Source organism: Lichenostomus cassidix, chromosome 5 (genome assembly GCF_008360975.1).
Source record: "Lichenostomus cassidix isolate B80296 chromosome 5, HeHo_3.0, whole genome shotgun sequence".
In the NCBI taxonomy this organism is placed as follows: Eukaryota; Metazoa; Chordata; class Aves; order Passeriformes; family Meliphagidae; genus Lichenostomus; species Lichenostomus cassidix.
The window spans coordinates 51,286,243-51,304,506 of record NC_139486.1 but is presented as its reverse complement, the minus strand read 5'-3'; the positions used below and the strand labels follow the sequence as shown (position 1 = coordinate 51,304,506).

Below are 18,264 nucleotides of genomic sequence, written 5' to 3'. Positions count from 1 at the left end.
TTCAAAAGCTCACTCAAAAAAAAATCTCTATGTGACCTAGGCTTGTCTCCCAGGGAGAATACCAGGAATCCACCAAACCTGGTAATTCTCTGTAGTGAAGGGGTCAAGTACAAAGTCATGTTTTGCTTGAACTTTGTTCTCTCCTGGAAAAAAAGGGTTTCAGATGAACTGAGAAAAGGAAGAAAAACCCCACAGTAACCTGTGCAGTAAGTCAAGAGGCAAAGTCTATAAATATCAGCCTGAAAGGGTGAGAGGACTCTCTGATCTTTTCAAAGATGTCTGGGATGACTATTCCACTTTCTGCCTTGCTCCTGCCACCAACTGTCTGTTAATCATTTGATTGTCCTCTGCTGCTGCCTTTGGAAATATCTGTTAATACTTTCTATGCTTAATCTTATAAGACACAAATATGAACTACAAATGAAACAAAGAGGTCTTGATGGCAGAAGCTGAACAAAACCAATGCTTATGTACATAATATATAATACCTCCCTTAAAAGGTTTGAATCCTGCCTCTAGTGAAGCAAATGGCAGAGCAAGGCATTTCATCCCTCTTTTTGGAACAGGTCCATCTGTGTGCTTCAGGAATAAGCAAGAAATCTAGGTAATAAAACAGAATAAACCCCACGATCCTTGAGATGGCAGTAACTACAGATTACTGGGGCCTCAGTGTCTATGATCACATGACAATTTCCCCATTTCATAGAGAAAACCAGAAAGAAAATAATTTGACTCTATTTTAAGCATCTCTTCATCATTATTCACCACAGTACCATTGAAGACCCTAGATTCTAAAACTGAGAGTCTTCACAGACAACCATTACTCCCCTGGGTCATTTATACATGTGACACCATTTGTCATACATCCTTTAGAGTATGCAGAAAAGATGGACTCCCATCTCCATATTCAAATGTAGCTCTTAATATGTATGAGCACAGTAGCACAGTAGCCACCCAAAAAGACCATTAATCTCTTGGGTCTTTAAGACGAAGAGCACTTTTCTAGGAATGGCTTGGAACAGCTAAAGTCATGAAAACATGTTCAGAACTGGTTTAAGTAACTAATTTTGTCACCAAACAAAATTGCTGTTTCATCTTTTAATTCAGTAGAGACCTGCTGTGAAATTAATAATTTATTATCCCCATTATGCAGAAAGAAGCCACATAAACTGTACATTTTGATAAAGTCCTAACAATTGTACATCTAGAGCTACAACACTGGTATTGCAACAGTCCATCCTTTACTCAATTTATGTTTCAAATAATTTTTTTTCTGAATTTACTTATTTTTAGATAAATCTAGAATAGGTGATGGCAACTCTGTTCCCTGGAATTTTTAATAATACATAATATTAAGTGCCTCGAAATATTTGCATATCTGAAGCAAAATGGGACATTCAAAAAAAAAGTTTAAAATTTGATTCTTACACGTTATATATTCTTGAACATGGTATTGTAGTTATCAATAATAAATACTGTGATATCAAAGTCAAGGTGTGCTAGACACTGCACAAACACAGAGACTACAAGGACTGCCAATAGGAACAGGCAAATTAGCACATGGAAAAGGAAATGTGTGATGCGATTTCTCCCCTATCTCACTAATATTATTATAATTATGAAAGACTGTGGCTTCCTTGATTCAGTGAAATAAAACATCATTTATGTTTAGGCTACTGAAAATAAACCTGACAGTAACAAGCAACACGTCTGTAACACAGCCCAGTGCCCAACCTTCCATATTTTGTTATTTTAAAAGCATCAGAAAGCAGAGAAAAAAACAATATCAGTAAACCTCACTGGTTTTGGCATCACTAAAGCAAAGGGAGACAGGCAGCCAGACAATAAATATTAGATTAAACAGCACAGATTCATTCTCTACACTCAAATAGTTCCTTCTAAAAATGAAACTGTCAGATTTGACTATAAATGTTTGTTTATTATTGATCTTTTGGGACCTGCAGTTGTTATGAAGTACTAGAGATTGCAAACTGCCTGTGTTTTGGAAATCAGGCATTGAGCATTCTGATAGCAGAGGACAGGAGAAATAATTCTTCTCTTTAAAAATAATACTTATTTTATTGTTCTCCTTTTATCAAAGCTTCATTTAAAGTTTTTAGTCTCTCTTGTATTGAAAAAAGGAGCTCTGACTGTGCAGGAAACATTCTCAGTGGGAGGTAGTTTATAAATTAATACACAAACTTGAGGAAATCCCTTATGGTACAGGAGGGTGATCTAGAAGTAATTTAAAGAAATTCAGATTAAAAAACCAGGGAAAAGACCTTCTCAAACCACAGAAAAATTAAGCATTAAAACAAGCAATTCCACAATTTTGGGTGAATCTACAGAGAAAACTGGGCCATGACAGGGGCACTGGACCTCCCAGCTGGGGAACAATTCATCTGGTGGGCTGTGCAGAGCTGCTTGTTCCAAAACACACAGGGTTTCCAAAGGCCCTGTAAGGACACTGCTGTCCTACATCATGCATGGAAAGGTGGAACAGAAATTAAGGAAGGTGCATAACTCCATTGTTCCTGCACTGCTCATCAACCTCATTGCAAACTGAGCCTGAGTCAGGTTTTTGAGGAGCTTCCTTGGCACCCTCAGTCTCTCCAGGGAATGACAACATTTGGATTGGAGAGACCAGGAGGCAAAACTGTGAATCAGAGACACTCCCAGTGCAGGGGCTGGATCATTCTGCAGAGCAGGCTGGAAATGGAAAAGTGGTCTCCCATCACAGCTACACACTAGCAGTCCCTCCCAAAAATTCACTGGCAAATAAAGGCATTCATCCTCTTTTACTCCAAGGTGATCCTCACAAAGTTCAAATGGAGTGGCCTGAGATCCCACTGAGTCTAGAATCACTGTTGGGAAGGCAGTCAGACCAGGAAAGTGTGGTTCATTCCCAACACTTGGACAGCCCTTCAGCCCCAGAGTTACAGACAGAGCCACTAGCAGACATGCGAGGACCCTATGACCCTGGGGGTCACAGCCCAGGAACTCTCACAAAAGGCATCTGTGGCCCACAGGGCAGGGGATATAATGCTCCTCAGGATGTTAATTTGACCTCAGTTCTCCTCAGGAAGAAGGGAGCTGTTCTGTCAAGAAAGGAGGATGACAATGGCTGTATTCTGTATTTTCACGTACATTATTCCCATTCAGAAAAGGCTGTCTGTGCAAAGGCTGCACTAGAGTGAAATATGTAGCACAGGGCAGGAATTTTGTCTCTTTCCTATTTTTCTTTTTTTTCCCCTGCAGATTTACAGATAGTGTTTTTCAGAGGGGAACTTGTAGCTGATGCCATCCCATCCTTTGCCTTTGATTCCTGTAAATTCCTATTAGGTTACATTCTGATTTAGTAACTTGGCGTGCTGTGAAATGACTATAGATTCCAGCTCTAGCCAGGCAAGAAGCCAAGGTAACTGCATTGTGAGAGGGATGGGCCTTGGCTCTGCTCTTGAAAATTTAACACATTTTAACAATTGATTTTCAAATGAAACATGCCTCTGTCACATCAGAACAGAGCAGCATTAGGTTTCCTCCACGCTTTGTGCAGCTGAATTCAGTTGCCTCATTTGATCCTAATTGCACTGAAAGAAAAAGACAATTGGCTTCTCACATTAAAAATACTCAAAAAAAAAAAAAAAGCTAACTGCTTAAAATGCATCTAGCACCAAGCTGGGAGTCAGCACAAGAACCACAAGTAACTGCAGTGTGTATGAAGCAGTAAAGAGCACAGAAACTCATATTGATTATACCTGCAGATTCAAAGTCATCTCTTCATGTCATATTCCCAAGCACAACAGAAGTAAAAGTTTGCCATAACTGCAGCATAACTAGTCCAAGAAGCCTCAAACAGCCTACCCATAGCACAGGAAAAACCAAAGCCCTGCACACCTCTAGATGCTCAGGAGCATCTTACAACAAAGCTAAGCAATATGCTCCACATCTGAATCAAAATTCCCACATTTCAAGGTTATTCCTTGGAATAACCATATTGCTGTTTTGTTTCAAAAAGCAAGATAATTTCTTTCCTATTCTGGGCAGGCCTTTCTCATCCAGCCCCTGCCTGAAGGACCAGCTCAAGCAAACAGGGTCTTCTCCCATCCTCATGCCTTCAAATCAGAGTTCCCACTGCTTCCTCAGCTTCCCTTTAATGTTTCCAAACACATCCATGACTTGCTGTGGACTGGGTATTGCCAGAAAGGAAAACACAACATCAACTATGCAAATTTCTTCTTTCCTGGAAAGACTTCATTACAAGTGCTATGTTCTTTCCTATGAGAAGCAACAACCTTAAAATACATTTCTCTCTAGTGTATCTCATTATAACTACAGAAAAAACCAGCTTGTTTGCTTTGATCTTCATAACAGCTGTAAATTTTAAATATTGCATTAATTGCACAGGCAGACACCATGTGCAATTGTGTGTATTTCAATCTTTTTTCTATTACCCAGAAAATTTTCACAGTCACTTAAAAAAGCTTTATAACAACGATCTTAGGGTACTTTAGCCTAAAATGGCACAGAAAGATCAGATTAATAATTGTAAATCAGGATAAACTGTGACTGCAGTATATACTTATTAAATTTTGCAGAACTATTAAGGCAAAAGTTACTGGAATATAATATCACATGAAGTTCATATACACTGACAAAAATCATATTATAATAATAATATATGAGCAGTAGACCACAGAACAATGAAGGTCAAAGAAATAATATTCACTTAGATACATCTTAATGAGAATGAAACCTTGAATAATGGCATCCTCAGTCTGGCATTTCTTGTGTCTTGCTTTGCATCACGCTTCTGGTGTCATTTAGGAATCATATCATCAAATAATTCAAAAGTAAATTTTAGATACTGCATAAAAGATTTGACAAAACACTACAAAAGACACCTTTCTAAGGACACTATATAAATAATACTACAAGGCTTTCAAAATGAGCTTATCTTGATATTTTTCTGCAGTGCTGAAACCAAAAATACGTTGGCGTTTTGAATTAATATAAAAGAAGGTGTCTATATCCAGATGTATAACTACCTGAACTTCATAAATTAAATACAAAACATAAACAAAATCTCATATGGTGAAAAACATACTGATTTCAAATACCAAGCAGCATAAATTACTTAAACCATCCAAGTAGCTCTTAAAGCTGATTTTATTAAACATTTCATACTAAATGTGGGTTTTCAACTATTTTCCAGCAGGGCTTTTCCCCCCTAGAAAAAGGTAATTTTAGAAAAGGATACCTTTTTAAAGAGTGCAATTACATAAAAATGAAAATAATTTTACTGTGTTCACAATAAGTGAAAATTTATGACTAGGAAGTCTGACCTAAAGCTTTTTGCTGCCAATAAAAACATTCCCACTCACTTCAAATGCAGTAGAATATTTGGACTGACTAAGTTGGTTTTAAAGCTTAATTCATTAACAAACAAAGCAGCAAAGGACAACCAATGCTGCACAACTTGCTTGCAGAGTTGGCCTCACTAGGAATGGTAGAGAAAGTTGTTTCTTATTACAGAAAATAGAGAATTATTCAGGTGGGATGAGACCACCTCACCCTCCTGCCTGCTCAGAGCAGGGTGCATGGAGTGACCAGGGCAGATCAAACACTGAATGCAACCACAGCATGAAACAGAAGATTTACATGTGGCACTTTCTGTGCAGCGCTAGAGAAAAGCAAAAATAATTCTAATTTTACCAATTAGATGCAACCAGCAGAGATTCTGCTCAAAATATTATTTGAGTAATATTTTCTCCATCTCTGCAAAGTGCAGTGCTGTTTACAGCCATAAATTAACAGACCATCCATTTTTTAAAGCCCAGACATCGTTTGCCATGTCATAAAATCCACAGCAGAACATGTGCTGATCCATATTATTTCTATTCAGAGAGTGTAAAATGACATGAGATCCAGGCAAGGCTGACAAAACTGGGATGTTATGACTGAAGTGTCCTTCTTCTCTTGTCCTAATTCCAGGGGCAGATTACTACTTAAAGCCAAACAATTTGGATTTCCACAGCACATGGTGAAAGCAAGAAGTTTTTCCCTGCAGCAATTCCCAATCCCTTCCCAGCAAAGCATGGCAATTCAGTAAACCAACGTTAATGTCACAATCAGCAATTTAACCAAATTATTTACCAGCAGTTATTTGTCCTTTCCTACCAGCAAAACCCACAGCCACTATTTTATGCAGTATTCTCTGCATACAAACACACACACCAGTGGAATAAGGTCTGACCAGCTGTGCAGAAACACAGCTTCCAACAAATCAATTCGTGTTTGGAGAGAGATGTTCCACTGTTTCCTGGGGTATGCACAGCAACAGGATGCAGCAGGGCAGCAGCTTAAAGGTTGGATTTGCAAGGAAAACTCCACCACTGACATTTTCAAAGCCAGCTAGGAAAATGGACATCCATTTTGCCTTCACTTTAGAAGTAATTTGCCATCCAGGATTTTTCTTCCTTCTTCATATCTAGAATTCTACACCCACAAAATCTCTGCTTACAGGCTTAGAAATAAGACCTTCTTCCCTTTTCTTTGTTGCAAAGTTATCAAGGGGCTCTTTGTTCTTATATTGTGTGGTTCATTAAAAAAGGAGAACTTTCATTTTCCCTATAATGGAAGTTGTGCCTTCAAAACTACACATATCCCTGAAACAACCCTATGAGGAATCTGTTGATGTCAGACACACATTTCCCTCAGAAACACCCTGACAATGAAAGAGAAATAGCTTTTCATAAAAGAAACTAAAAGAACTTGAAAAGTAATACAAAACACAATAAAAGAATTTATTTCTAGCAGTGCTTGTCTGAAGTATCTATCCTTTTGGAGATGTGGCACAGTTTCCTAAAGGGTTTATATTAAAAACACACTTTAAAAACACACAGCAGTTTTCTTTAGGGATTCTATCAGGCTTCATTTCTAACTGATTTTCCAGGAGGGTGTATTTGAAAAGAAAAAATCCTGCTACACTAAACACTGACATCAGGTAGCAGATGAGATCCTCCACTCCAGCACTCTACTTGTGCAGCACCTGAAGAGAATTCACTGGGGAGAATTCCTTGGCTCCACCTCTGGACAAATGGATCTCTGCCTCACCACACCCCATCTCGACCAATATTGAGGGAGCTGGGTGTAAAATGCATTTGCATTTCAGGAAGATGTATTTTTAAGAGCCTGTTAATGCTGCACATGCTTGCTTTGACACAGCACCCCCATTTTCATTCAGTGTGGTAAAATTGGAACTTTTCCATTTCCCTGTTTTCCCCACTCAATAATCCTTTCTATTTCCAAACTTTCTTATCCTTCCTGTGAACCTTTATCTCTGAAGCAGGCTGAAGCACCAGGCTCTGCTAATAAGGACAAAGTCCCCAGTGAATCCTTGTCTGGTTTAATCTTTATTTTCAGACCACTTCTTCTGCAACATATACTAATTAATTAATTTCCACATTTGCTTGCCAAACTCTATTCCATAACGAGTGAACCTCCGCTGTGGCTCCTCTGCCTTTCTCTAGTTTGTACTCACTCCTTCTCAGCATGTCAGAATTTCTGCCACCTATCAGAGCAGCTGTAATTTCAAGCACATCACATCTTTGACATGTCCCTCTACTGATAAAAGACAACTTAAGCCTTGCCTTCATCTTCTCAGCATCTCAGCAGCCACCTCCTGAACAGTTTTGCCGTGCTGTACACTGGACTCAGTCAAATTCCACTTTGCTCAAACCTCTCCTCAGATTCCACTTTCTCATTCAAAACTTACTTCAGTAATAGGAAAGGTCAAACATATAACTGTTTATAGTATCTATTTGCCACCCCTACTTAGATTACTTTATTATTTCAGCTCAGAATATGAATAGGGGAAAATTATCACAACTGGCACTTGAGTGATTTCATGATTATACCAGGCATGTTTTCTCTCAGCTTTAGGTAAGAGATTTTTCTTTCTGCTAGATTATTCCAGCTTTGTCTGAGCCCTCACTTTTTTCTGTGATAACCTTCAGCAGACAAATCAAACGAGGTATTTCTCAAATTGTCTTTCCCAGAGCGCATCATTCCATTATTGTTTTTCATGGCACTAACACAGACGTGGGCGACATTTGCACACATTCACCCTGGGATTCCTTACCTCGACACACTTCTATCCATCCATGTGCTAAGCCCATCGTTGCACAGAGCAGGATTGCAGGGAAGGGCTGGAAGGAGGCATTTCCCCGCTGTCCATGCATTGTAAATCAGATTTCAGTTCAGCGCTGTGCGATAATCAAGAGAGACATCTGCTGGCAATAAAAGCAAATACATCACGAGCCACCTATGTGAATACAAACTTATCCATGAAAATGAACCATTCAGGGCTAATTAGAAGCACCCAATCTGCTGAAATCACGTGTTTACCTTCATTACACTCTCTCCCAGGTGCATCCTGTTTCATTAGTGATGCATTTCCCCTGTTTTCGTTGGAGATGGTTTGCTGCTCTATGCTGCTTCACAAATGTGGTCAGTGGGATGCATGCAGCTTAATACAAGAGGTGTTTATTTACCAAAAGGGTCACACATCTGGTTTAAAGCTGGAATATGTGCTCCAAGTGCAAGGTATTTTATAGATAGCAGTCCTATAATTTTAGCAAATGACTGAGAGGATGCCACCCATTAACTAATTAGTGCATAGCAATTAATTGTCAACGATCAAGCTGTGATGATACCTTAACTAACACCACCCACAGCAGAGGCACTGGCACCAGAGGAAGTGTGATTGCTGTCACAGCTCCAGGGGGCTGAGAATCCAGACTGCCTTCCAGTGCTGGAGCTCTGTCGCTATAATCAGGACAAAGATCATTTTTAGACAACTTTCACATGAGCTATAAAGGAAAAAGCCTTCTTAGCCAATGCCTTAAAATGACGCTTAGCCACAGACTTGTTAGCTTGGTTTGGTTTGGCCTGTGGCTTAATATTCATATTTTGAACTTTAGCAAGAGCCAAGGAGGAAAATGTGCTGCAGGTGTCCAGCAGGACATTCCCAATAAACAGCTCTGCACACAATTACCCACTGCCACTGCAAGGCTCTGGTGCAGCTGCCTCGCAGCTGATTCTATCCACTTGTTACATTTTCCAGCCTTCTTTTCCCAACTATCAAACAATGCCTTCCAGCTCAGGGGGGAGCCCGTTGTTCCACCGTATTCCCTGCAAGGTGGGAGATGGCATCCGTAAACAACAGCTGCTGCTCCCTCTCCAGGACTTAACTCAGGAAAACTCTTGTGACAAGACTTTCCATTTTCTTTGGGAATACACCTGGTTGTACGTAATACCTGATTTTCAGCAAGCAGCACTCTGGAGGGGTGCTGCTCCTGACAGGACACAAATTCACCAGGTCCTCTTTGTGTCCTCCCCACTCTCATTTCTCCCTCAAGGTCATTTTCACAGACAATTGCGTCCTTTCATATTTTTGTGAGTGTGTGGCAATAGCCAGCAAGTCTTTGCTGTATTTTCCCTCCCTCTGCCCCCAAACATATGCTTAAATCAGATGACCTGTTCACATTTTGGCTGTAATTTAGTACTGAAAGTAAGAAAACAGCAGAGGTGGCCCAGGATTAAATGAAAGCTCATCTTTCATTATATCAGAGCAGTGAATTATTATTGTCCAAATGAGTCAATTGAAGTGATAGGAAAACAATTTTCCAAGAAGCAGCAGAAAATTTAGAGTAACACACCTGCTTAAACAGTAAAAAGCCCTAGAAATACTAATATTTCAAGGAAAATATATTTGAACAGAGGAAAGTTAAACAATCAGTCAACATACACCAGTTGCAATTCCTGTTTATGAGCTATGTGTATTTTTCGTACACTTTAACAAAGCAGCCTTAATAGGCTTGAAAGAAAATGCTACTTTTCTCATAATTTCTGTTCATCAGTGCATGGCACCAGTAAGAGTGAGCAAAGGCACGTTGCTCTGGAATACTCAATGACATTTCTGCTCTGAATCAGCTATGCTGTGTGATGAAAATGACTCTTAATGAAACTCCTTGTACCATTATAATACAGTTTCAACTGCAATCACTGTGCTTTTATGTTTGGCATGAAGCAGCCTCCATTATTCTTAGTTAATGTAAGTAGCACAGATTGCACTTGCTGGTATGATTTCACATTCCTCCATAGGATGGGCTGCAGCTCTGAAGAGACTCCCAAGTGAATCAGAGACCACTCACATTCCACTGATCCCATAATTAGAAACTATCCACATCTCCAAACTGCAGCAATTCTAATCCTGAGGATAACCAGGATAAATTATCTTTTACAGTAATTGCAAAGTGTGGAAAAAACCCTCACTTTACTTGCCAATAATGTCAATAATTTCAGAACTTACGTGGTTCTGGAAAAACATTACACAATGCTGACCCTTAAAGATGTAGTAAGCTTTTAGCACAATGCTTAGTCCCTAATTATAGTGTAAACTATTAAAGAACAAATCTTACACACCCATGAAAAGGCTTTTTTGTTAATGTCTATTCAAATTAAGTTATGAACATATGTATATTCACAGTGAAATCCATATGAATTTAGGAAGCATAAAACCTCCCAAATAAATTTTGAGATCTATAGATCACACCATCCTCTGAAAATGTACAGATTTATATCAATTGTCAATTTCCAACACACAAAGAAAAATAATTAGGTCGCACGTAGATTCTCTCCCAACATCTCTCAATTCAAGACAGGAAAAAACAAAATATGCAACCCATTTGAATACTGCTAAGTAAACTTTATTACTGTCAATGCTAGTAGCACTTATTGAGCCAAAATTAAATGGTTCCACAATAGGAATTTCAGAAGGTGTTGGGAGTATGGCATAATAACAGCCAGGAGCAAGATGTGAGTCTGCCTTCAGGACTATTCATGAGTTCTATTATTTCAAAGCTGGCATGGATTGGGATCTCTTTAATTTTTTATGCTGTGAACTGTGCCTTTTTTGAGCAACCTCACCTGCTGTGATGACTCATTTCAGTAGCACTGAACCCACATCTCTTGTCTCATGCTCAGCGGAATTCATCTTTCTCATTTCACAGGAGGTCTCATTATTTCCTTTAAATTGCCAAGTACACAACTAAAACAATGTAGTCTCCTGAAAAGAGACAGACTATGAAAAATTACATTTCAGAAATGAGGTCATCCTAGAGATATATTTGCTGAGAGCCATCAGGGTTTGACAAAGATTCACGTCTAAAGAAAAAGCACCCATCATTAACTCAGATGCAAACACAGCTAATCAGAGTATTTACTTGCTCAGTTAATATGCAGACATTACTCTGCTCTATCAAAATAATCTCATTTCTTCTCCATCACCCTACACATACTCATGCAGGAGATAAAACGCACCCAAATAAACCCAAGGGATTTCAAAAGGAATTTTCAGAGATCCTGCAGGTAGATCAGTTTTTAACACCACTTTTATTCCACTATGCACCCTGCTCCACTTAGTCTCCTGAAACAACCAGATTCCCATTCCCAACACTGCATATAAGAACAGGACAATGGCAAAGAGGAAAAAAACCTCAAAACCTGAAAAGGTTCCCCAGTTACCAGAGTTGAATGTCTTTAAGCAACTCCTGTCTTCCAGAAAGCTCCTTGTTCCTTACTTCCTATTGTGGTTCTTCAAATAAGGCAGGCATTTTGAACTCAGTAGCACAGAAATCATCAGAGAGAGGCAGAGTCATGGTTCCTCTGCCAAAATCTCCAATTTTTGTGATTGGACGGACCATAAACACTGTAAGACTGGAACAACAACACTGAAAAATAGTTTGATTTATACTTTCTAGGCAAAACAGTGCATCTTCTTTAGATCCTAAAGATGGCATAGATTTACCTGAAAATTAAAAATTCATTTCTTACACAGCTAGTGCTTTTTTGCATTTCTGTTAATCAGCCCACATTTCTATTTCAGGCACTAAGTCTCTGGTTAATTTTGTATTTCAATTGAAAATTCATCTCTTAAAAACTTTTTAATTAGCACTTCTTTCAAGTTGTATAATTGTTAATTAGTTGCTCTCTGTTAATTTCCAGTTTGCTGGCAAAGTGCTTTGAGACTTTATAAATAGCCCACTTCTTGGTTTGCATTATTGTAATGTGACACATGTAGCAGGCCAGACACATGCATCAGGGAAGGGAGTGGAATCCTTCTGACATCAATTTCACCAAGAAATCCTACAGGTTATAAGCTGAAACCAGGATGAACTTGGGAAAAATAATTACATTTTATTCACAGCTAATAATGTAGATCATTGTGCAGAACATCCATGCTGGAAGACCAGCACAGCTCTCAGCTGAGTGCACCAATGTGATTTATAAGTATATATTTTAAATAACACATTGGATCCAACTTCTAGCTATCATTTTTCATGATACAGCAGTGAAAATCTGTTGGGGTTTTTTAATTTATATTAAAATTTATCATAAAAATGGGAAAGCTGTAGCTTTTGTGGCTTTTACAGATATTTAGAGCAATCTGTGTAAAAACACAGATAATTAATTCCCACACATGCACAATCAATGCTTCTGAGTATCAGTAGTAATTCTCACTAACTACTGTCACTAACATGAGAATATTTCAGCTGCCGTCAGACTTCATGGCTTCAATTCACTCTCCTTAACTCCTCTCAACAGAAAAATCTTTCAAAAGCTTTTATGTACATATGTAGAGAAGCAGTGTCTGGAATACTGTCACTACAGCCTTTGCTAGATAACTAAAAGATTTGCTTCTCCAAAATGAATACTCCCATAAGCATTGCATATATCAGCACTTGAATACACAGAGATGGATGTGCTAAATGTGACTAACAGTGACACAGTAACAAGTGTGTGTTTGCCTCCCTCTGCCGGATCACAGCTCTGTAGCTGCTGGCCCTACTGAGACTGCTGGCCAAAAAACACATAGACATCTTTTGTCTCAAAACTCTGATCTTTGTATCATTTACAGTCTGTCTGTCTATACGAAAAACTCAGGATTAAACATTCCCCATCTTGGTAACAAATTTTCAATGCCAAAAGTGAAGGCAGGTGTCTGACCCACGTGTAACACTGTATAAATAAGGCAAATATATCTTTGCTAAAAGCAGAAGTTTTCTCACGTCTCACAGCATGACAGCCTTGATGGGCAGAAAACTCTCTGAAATTCAACAAAAGCCAAAAGGTTACATTTACAAAATGTGCAACCTGCACTGGGATTATACTGGTACTGGAAATTTAATGATGTAAGCACACTGCATTTTACACAATATGCATTGACTCTAGGTCAGAGCACACTCCCTTAACAGTGCACATTAAAATAAAATAGTCAGTGACTCCTGCCACTATTTTTCTGTCCCTACCAATTTCAGGGCACTGACCATCCCTCTGGAGACAGCTAGCATCTGTAGATGTGCTGAGTTTCAAAACATTCACATCAGTATTGGCCCATAGCACAGAGCACTGCAGTTAAAAGTACACAGAAGTTCTGCTTCTAGAAAATACTTTCTTTTCATTCAAGGTAAGGCTTTAAAAATGGGATTTACTGCAGAGCACACAGCAGTCCCTTAGGGGCTGTGTGCTGTTGAACTCCACTCCAGGCTGCATTAGCAGTGCAGTGGATTTTCCACCATGTTTTAAATGAATTTACTGATCTTGCCCAAACTCCACAGCCCCTAAAGTCATCAATCCCTTATCAGCAGCACTGATACAGCACCTCTCTTCCTAGGGTTGTCCAGAATACCTCAAATCAGCATAAATCCATCCCAAAAGTCCTCCTGCTGGAAGCCCGAGAGAGTCTTTTCGGTCTGCTCTAAGCTCCACAGAAGTAATCACCAATGCCCTTGTTGCCTAGGGCAGTAGGAGGGGTCTGTTTCCATATTTAATAGAAAGAAGGAAGGCTAAAGAAATAGTCACCAATCAGTATTAGTGACAGATCACATCCTGAAATACAAATAAAAAAATTTGGAAAATTCTGGGGACTAAGGGAACACCTATCCCCACCCACCAAAACCCCCACAACCTCATGATCCTGAACACCTGATACACAGAGCATTCGTTACCCATGAGCAACCACCTGAAGATTACTTTTTCCCTATTTTCATCACCAGCATCCTTGACTCATCAGTATCTGGCTTATTTCACATACAACCTGAAGACAAACCGTTAAAAGTTTAAATTTTCAGGACAAAGCCTCCCTCACTTCTTTTAACCAGTGCTACTTCCAGAGCCTGGCGCATCCTTTTGTCGTGGTAGAGACAGACACATGACACTAACACTCCATGTAATCCACGGGCAGAAAAGGATTTTTGTTATTCTCTGCTGCTGCTTTTATACCTTTTTGGCTGCTATCGAACAATGACAGGGCTATCTAAAAAACAATGACCATTCAAACAGTAATTCAGTTAGCTACACAAGCAATTGGTTACATATTATATGCAAGTTCCTTCTTGTACACTCTTGATGTTCCATAACAAGAACATCTTCTCCTTCTGTGCAGAACATCTTTTTTTCATTTATTACTTCTTGGATATCACTGTGGCTTTCACTGTGGCTGCAGATTCTCACGGGTAAATTCTGACTGTTTTTAAGTCAAACTCTGCGAGGCTTTCAGACCAGCTGTCAGCCTCATCAGGTCCCTCATCCTTTGAAACACCAGAAATAAAACTGCAGGGTGAAACACCTGCCCTTCCACAGGAAAACCGGCAAGACGCTGGGAGAGGACACTGGGGGAGAGGTTAGGGAGCAGCGCGACAAGGGAGGGAAAGGATGGAGAGGAGGATGCCGAGCCCAGCCCGGGCGGCTTTCGCAGATGGGGCGCCTCGGGGACAACGGCGGGGACTGCCCGGGACTCCTCGGGGACAACGGCGGGGTAGCCCCGGGACCCCTCGGGGACAACCGCCGGTCTCGGCCGGTCCGTCCCGGGGCGCCGCGGGGACAACGGCCGGCAGCTGCCACGCTGACCCTTCGCCATGACCGTGCAACGCCCGTCGTGGCCGCCGCTGTACTTCCCGCACTTCCACGGCACCGAGCCGGTTCCGCGGCCGGCCGGCGGAGCCTGGGCGCCTCTGGCCGCGCTGTGCTGGCCGTGGCAGCCGCTGCCGGCCGCGGCCGGACCGCCTCGCTACGCCGCGCTGCCCGCTGCCGTGGTGCCGGAGCCGCCGCGCCTCTGCTGCCCGCCGGCCGCACCGCGGGCCGGGGATGTGGCGCGGCGGCCCCCGGAGCTGGCGCAGCTGCAGCTGCAGGAGGAGATGTGCGAGCTGGGCATCCGCCTTAAGGAGCTGGAGCTTGCGGCGCTCATCGGCGACGGCTTCGACGCCAGGCAGTGTGCGTGGCCGGCCCGCCAGAGCGCTGCGCGGGGCGGTGGAGGGGCGGGCGCACGGCACAGCCACAGGCACAGCCACTGGGACAGCCACTGGGACATCCACCCGCACGGCCACCGCCCGGCGCCGCCCGGCCGCGGCGCCAGCAGGGCTCCCCGGCAGTGAGCGCTGAGCAGGGATGTGCGTGGGGCGGGTTGGGTGTCTCCGCCCCGCAGCGCCGCACAGCCAGCCCGGGGACGCGGCGGGGGCAGCGCAGGTGCGTGCGGAGCACGGGGCGCAGGGAGAAATGCCATTGTCCCCTGTCGCCTACCCCGGTCACTGCTCATGAGCCTCAGCAGGCTACCCGCTTGTGACCACTAAGTAGAGAAATGACAGGAACTAAGGGTGTAGTCAGTGTTGCACAAAGAAACAAAACCCCCAAAGCCATTAAGCGTCAACAAAAAAATACCGCGGGTACCGGTGATGTGAGAGGGAGGTTGTGCGTGCGAAGTGTATCGACTAGCAGTGAGTCCCTGCAGCTGTACATCGGCATTGATGTGAAATAAAGGCTACCGGCGACCACAGGTAGCTGGAGGCAAGAAAAAAATCTCAAACCCAAAATACACTCCCCCAAAAACCCCAAACAACTCATACCAAAAGAAACAACCAAGGAACCAAAAAAAACCCAGTTAAATTATAAATGGTGGTACTTAGAGTTCCAGTAGTGAGGCCAACAGCTGTAAGGATATGATAAGGATATGATGCTCATCATTTCCTGCAAGGCCACAGGCTGCCAGACAGGAAACTTTCAGGAGTGCAAAGGTTACAAGAACACAGGGAAAATGTCCATCGCATATGTGCATTCAGAGGAACATCTCAAAGGAATTCTGATTGGTAGCTTACATATATGTTTCCCTTCGTTATAGCAATACTCACCTCTTTCCATTTTTAATACCCATTATTTTGAGAAACTCTAGTTTTCAGATATTTGCCAGCCAAGGCGTTGTAAGGATTATTAGTTCACTTAATACATTATTTGATTTACTTAGAAGTATTGTGAGTCATTAATGAGATATTAATAACAAATTATGTTTCATTCCTCTTTAGATAAGATCCTGAAGGCCCTGGAAGAAAAGAAGATACAAAGCATGAAAGCAATGCAGAACCTGAAGTAATGGCCACCAGCATATTGAGGATTATTTTAGCTGGCTATTCTGTCACTGTATCACTATGGCATATTTTAATAGGTCTTCAATATTGGGTTTTCTCTTACTATATGCTGTTCTCCTGCCAAATTAAAAATATGGCATATTTTTGAGGTTTTTTGGTGTATTATTTCTCTGGTACTAGTTACTGATAACACCACTGTGCATTTTAACTTTTTTTCCTCCAGTTACTATACACAGATGAGAAGCATATAACATTTTCATCAAATCACTAAGAAATTAACACTTCTCTTGTCAGGACTCCCAGCAGCCCATACCTATAGCTGGGAAACACAGTAATGGTAATACCAAATATGGTTGGGTTTTGTTTTGTTTAAGTTTTAAGTGTATTAAGCACAATTTTGAGCAAATAGGTATGGTCAAAAGTCCTAAGCCTCTAAATCAGCTCAAAAAACTACTTCCATGTTAGCACAGAAATCTTTGTTACGATCACAGTGTATTCTTTTATTGCCTTTAGTGTACCACAAAATTACAGAAGTTATGGCTTGAGTTGGTTGTTAACAGAGCAGTCATATGACATTGACTGTCAACTAACATTTTAATAATTATTTTAGGAATAAAAGCCTGTGGCAGCTTTTAAGTGACAACATCCTTATATTTGGAAGATGTGTCTTTTCATGAGGAAAAATTGACAGAGGCAGGGATGACAGATTGAAGACCTGGAGAGCATTTACCATTCAAAAAATGATGCCACACGTGGCATGGAGAATAAACTCACTAAGTAGCAAACAGGCTCATCAGACTGATAAAACAATACCAATTACTTTTCCTATTCTATTTCCAGAGCAGTAGGTGGCAGCATGAAATAATAAAGTTACTGAGCCTGAAGCGGTGATATTTTGGCAAACAGCTTTAAGAGTAATATTTTAATGTCCATTTTTTTAAACTGTGTTCAAGTTGCTCAACTGTGAAATATTTTAACAAAACACGATATCAAAATGTTATTTCCTCTTACTGCTTATTACAGCATTCATCCTTATACTGCCTCAAACTTTCCAGCCAGATTTATCTACTGTACACAGAGTTTATATTAAAAAAAGGTCTGGTTTATAGCTCCCATTTGTCAATCATCAAACTATAGTAATTAGATTTTAATGTGATTACAAATGAGCACCAGAACACTCTGGAAATCTGGGCTGCAGTGTTTCACTGCTCCCTCTGCAGAAGGAGGATTAAAAGTCTCTCAAAGGTAGCTTTGAGGTTAAACCAGAATAATTGCTGTGAAAATGTGAATTGAGTTAAACTGAAATTGTTGATTACTAGGAAAATGAGAATTGTGTTAGTGCCCAAACTAAATACCAAAAGACAAATTTGGATTGGGAAAAAAGGGCCAATACACAGAGGTCTTCAAAGGCTTTGTGCAGAAGTGAGAGCTTTAAAACCAATTTAGGTAGCAGAGGAGCTGTTTTCATTTTCCCAACTCTCCACACCAATTTTGTTCTTAAGCCACCCTAAGTTTTCCAGGGTTATTGCAAGGACCTAGAAAGGTTTCCACTACATGGAATTGCTGCTTCCTAATAATTCCTTCTTCATCTTTTACCAAGTCTTTCACTTTACATGCAGCTCTCGTCAGCCATTACCCATTCAGGTTTTCTTGGCTTAAGCAGAGCTGCTTTTCATGCTACACAGTTTAAGTACTTTCCGTCTGTTATTCTGTTTTTCATATGGCCTTTATGTTAAAACAACACTTGGTGTTTCATTACTGGGTGATAATGCATGGAATAATG

The 18,264-nt window shown here is 40.8% G+C and overlaps 1 protein-coding gene across 2 annotated transcripts; it reads left to right on the top strand.

Annotated features, from left to right (window-relative positions):
• The first annotated feature begins 14,900 nt into the window (after positions 1-14,900).
• C5H11orf91 (chromosome 5 C11orf91 homolog) lies at positions 14,901-16,633 on the top strand. Of its 2 annotated transcripts, none has more exons than XM_085063048.1 (2): positions 14,901-15,336; positions 16,419-16,633. In XM_085063048.1, exons 1-2 carry the CDS (start codon positions 14,982-14,984, stop codon positions 16,484-16,486), a joined length of 423 nt encoding a protein of 140 aa, XP_084919174.1. In that variant the 5' UTR covers positions 14,901-14,981; the 3' UTR covers positions 16,487-16,633. The 2 variants fall into 2 exon arrangements, 1 of the variants encoding a protein (XP_084919174.1); XR_014852729.1 differs by lacking the exon at positions 14,901-15,336 and adding an exon at positions 15,345-15,588.
• The last annotated feature ends 1,631 nt before the right edge of the window (positions 16,634-18,264 follow it).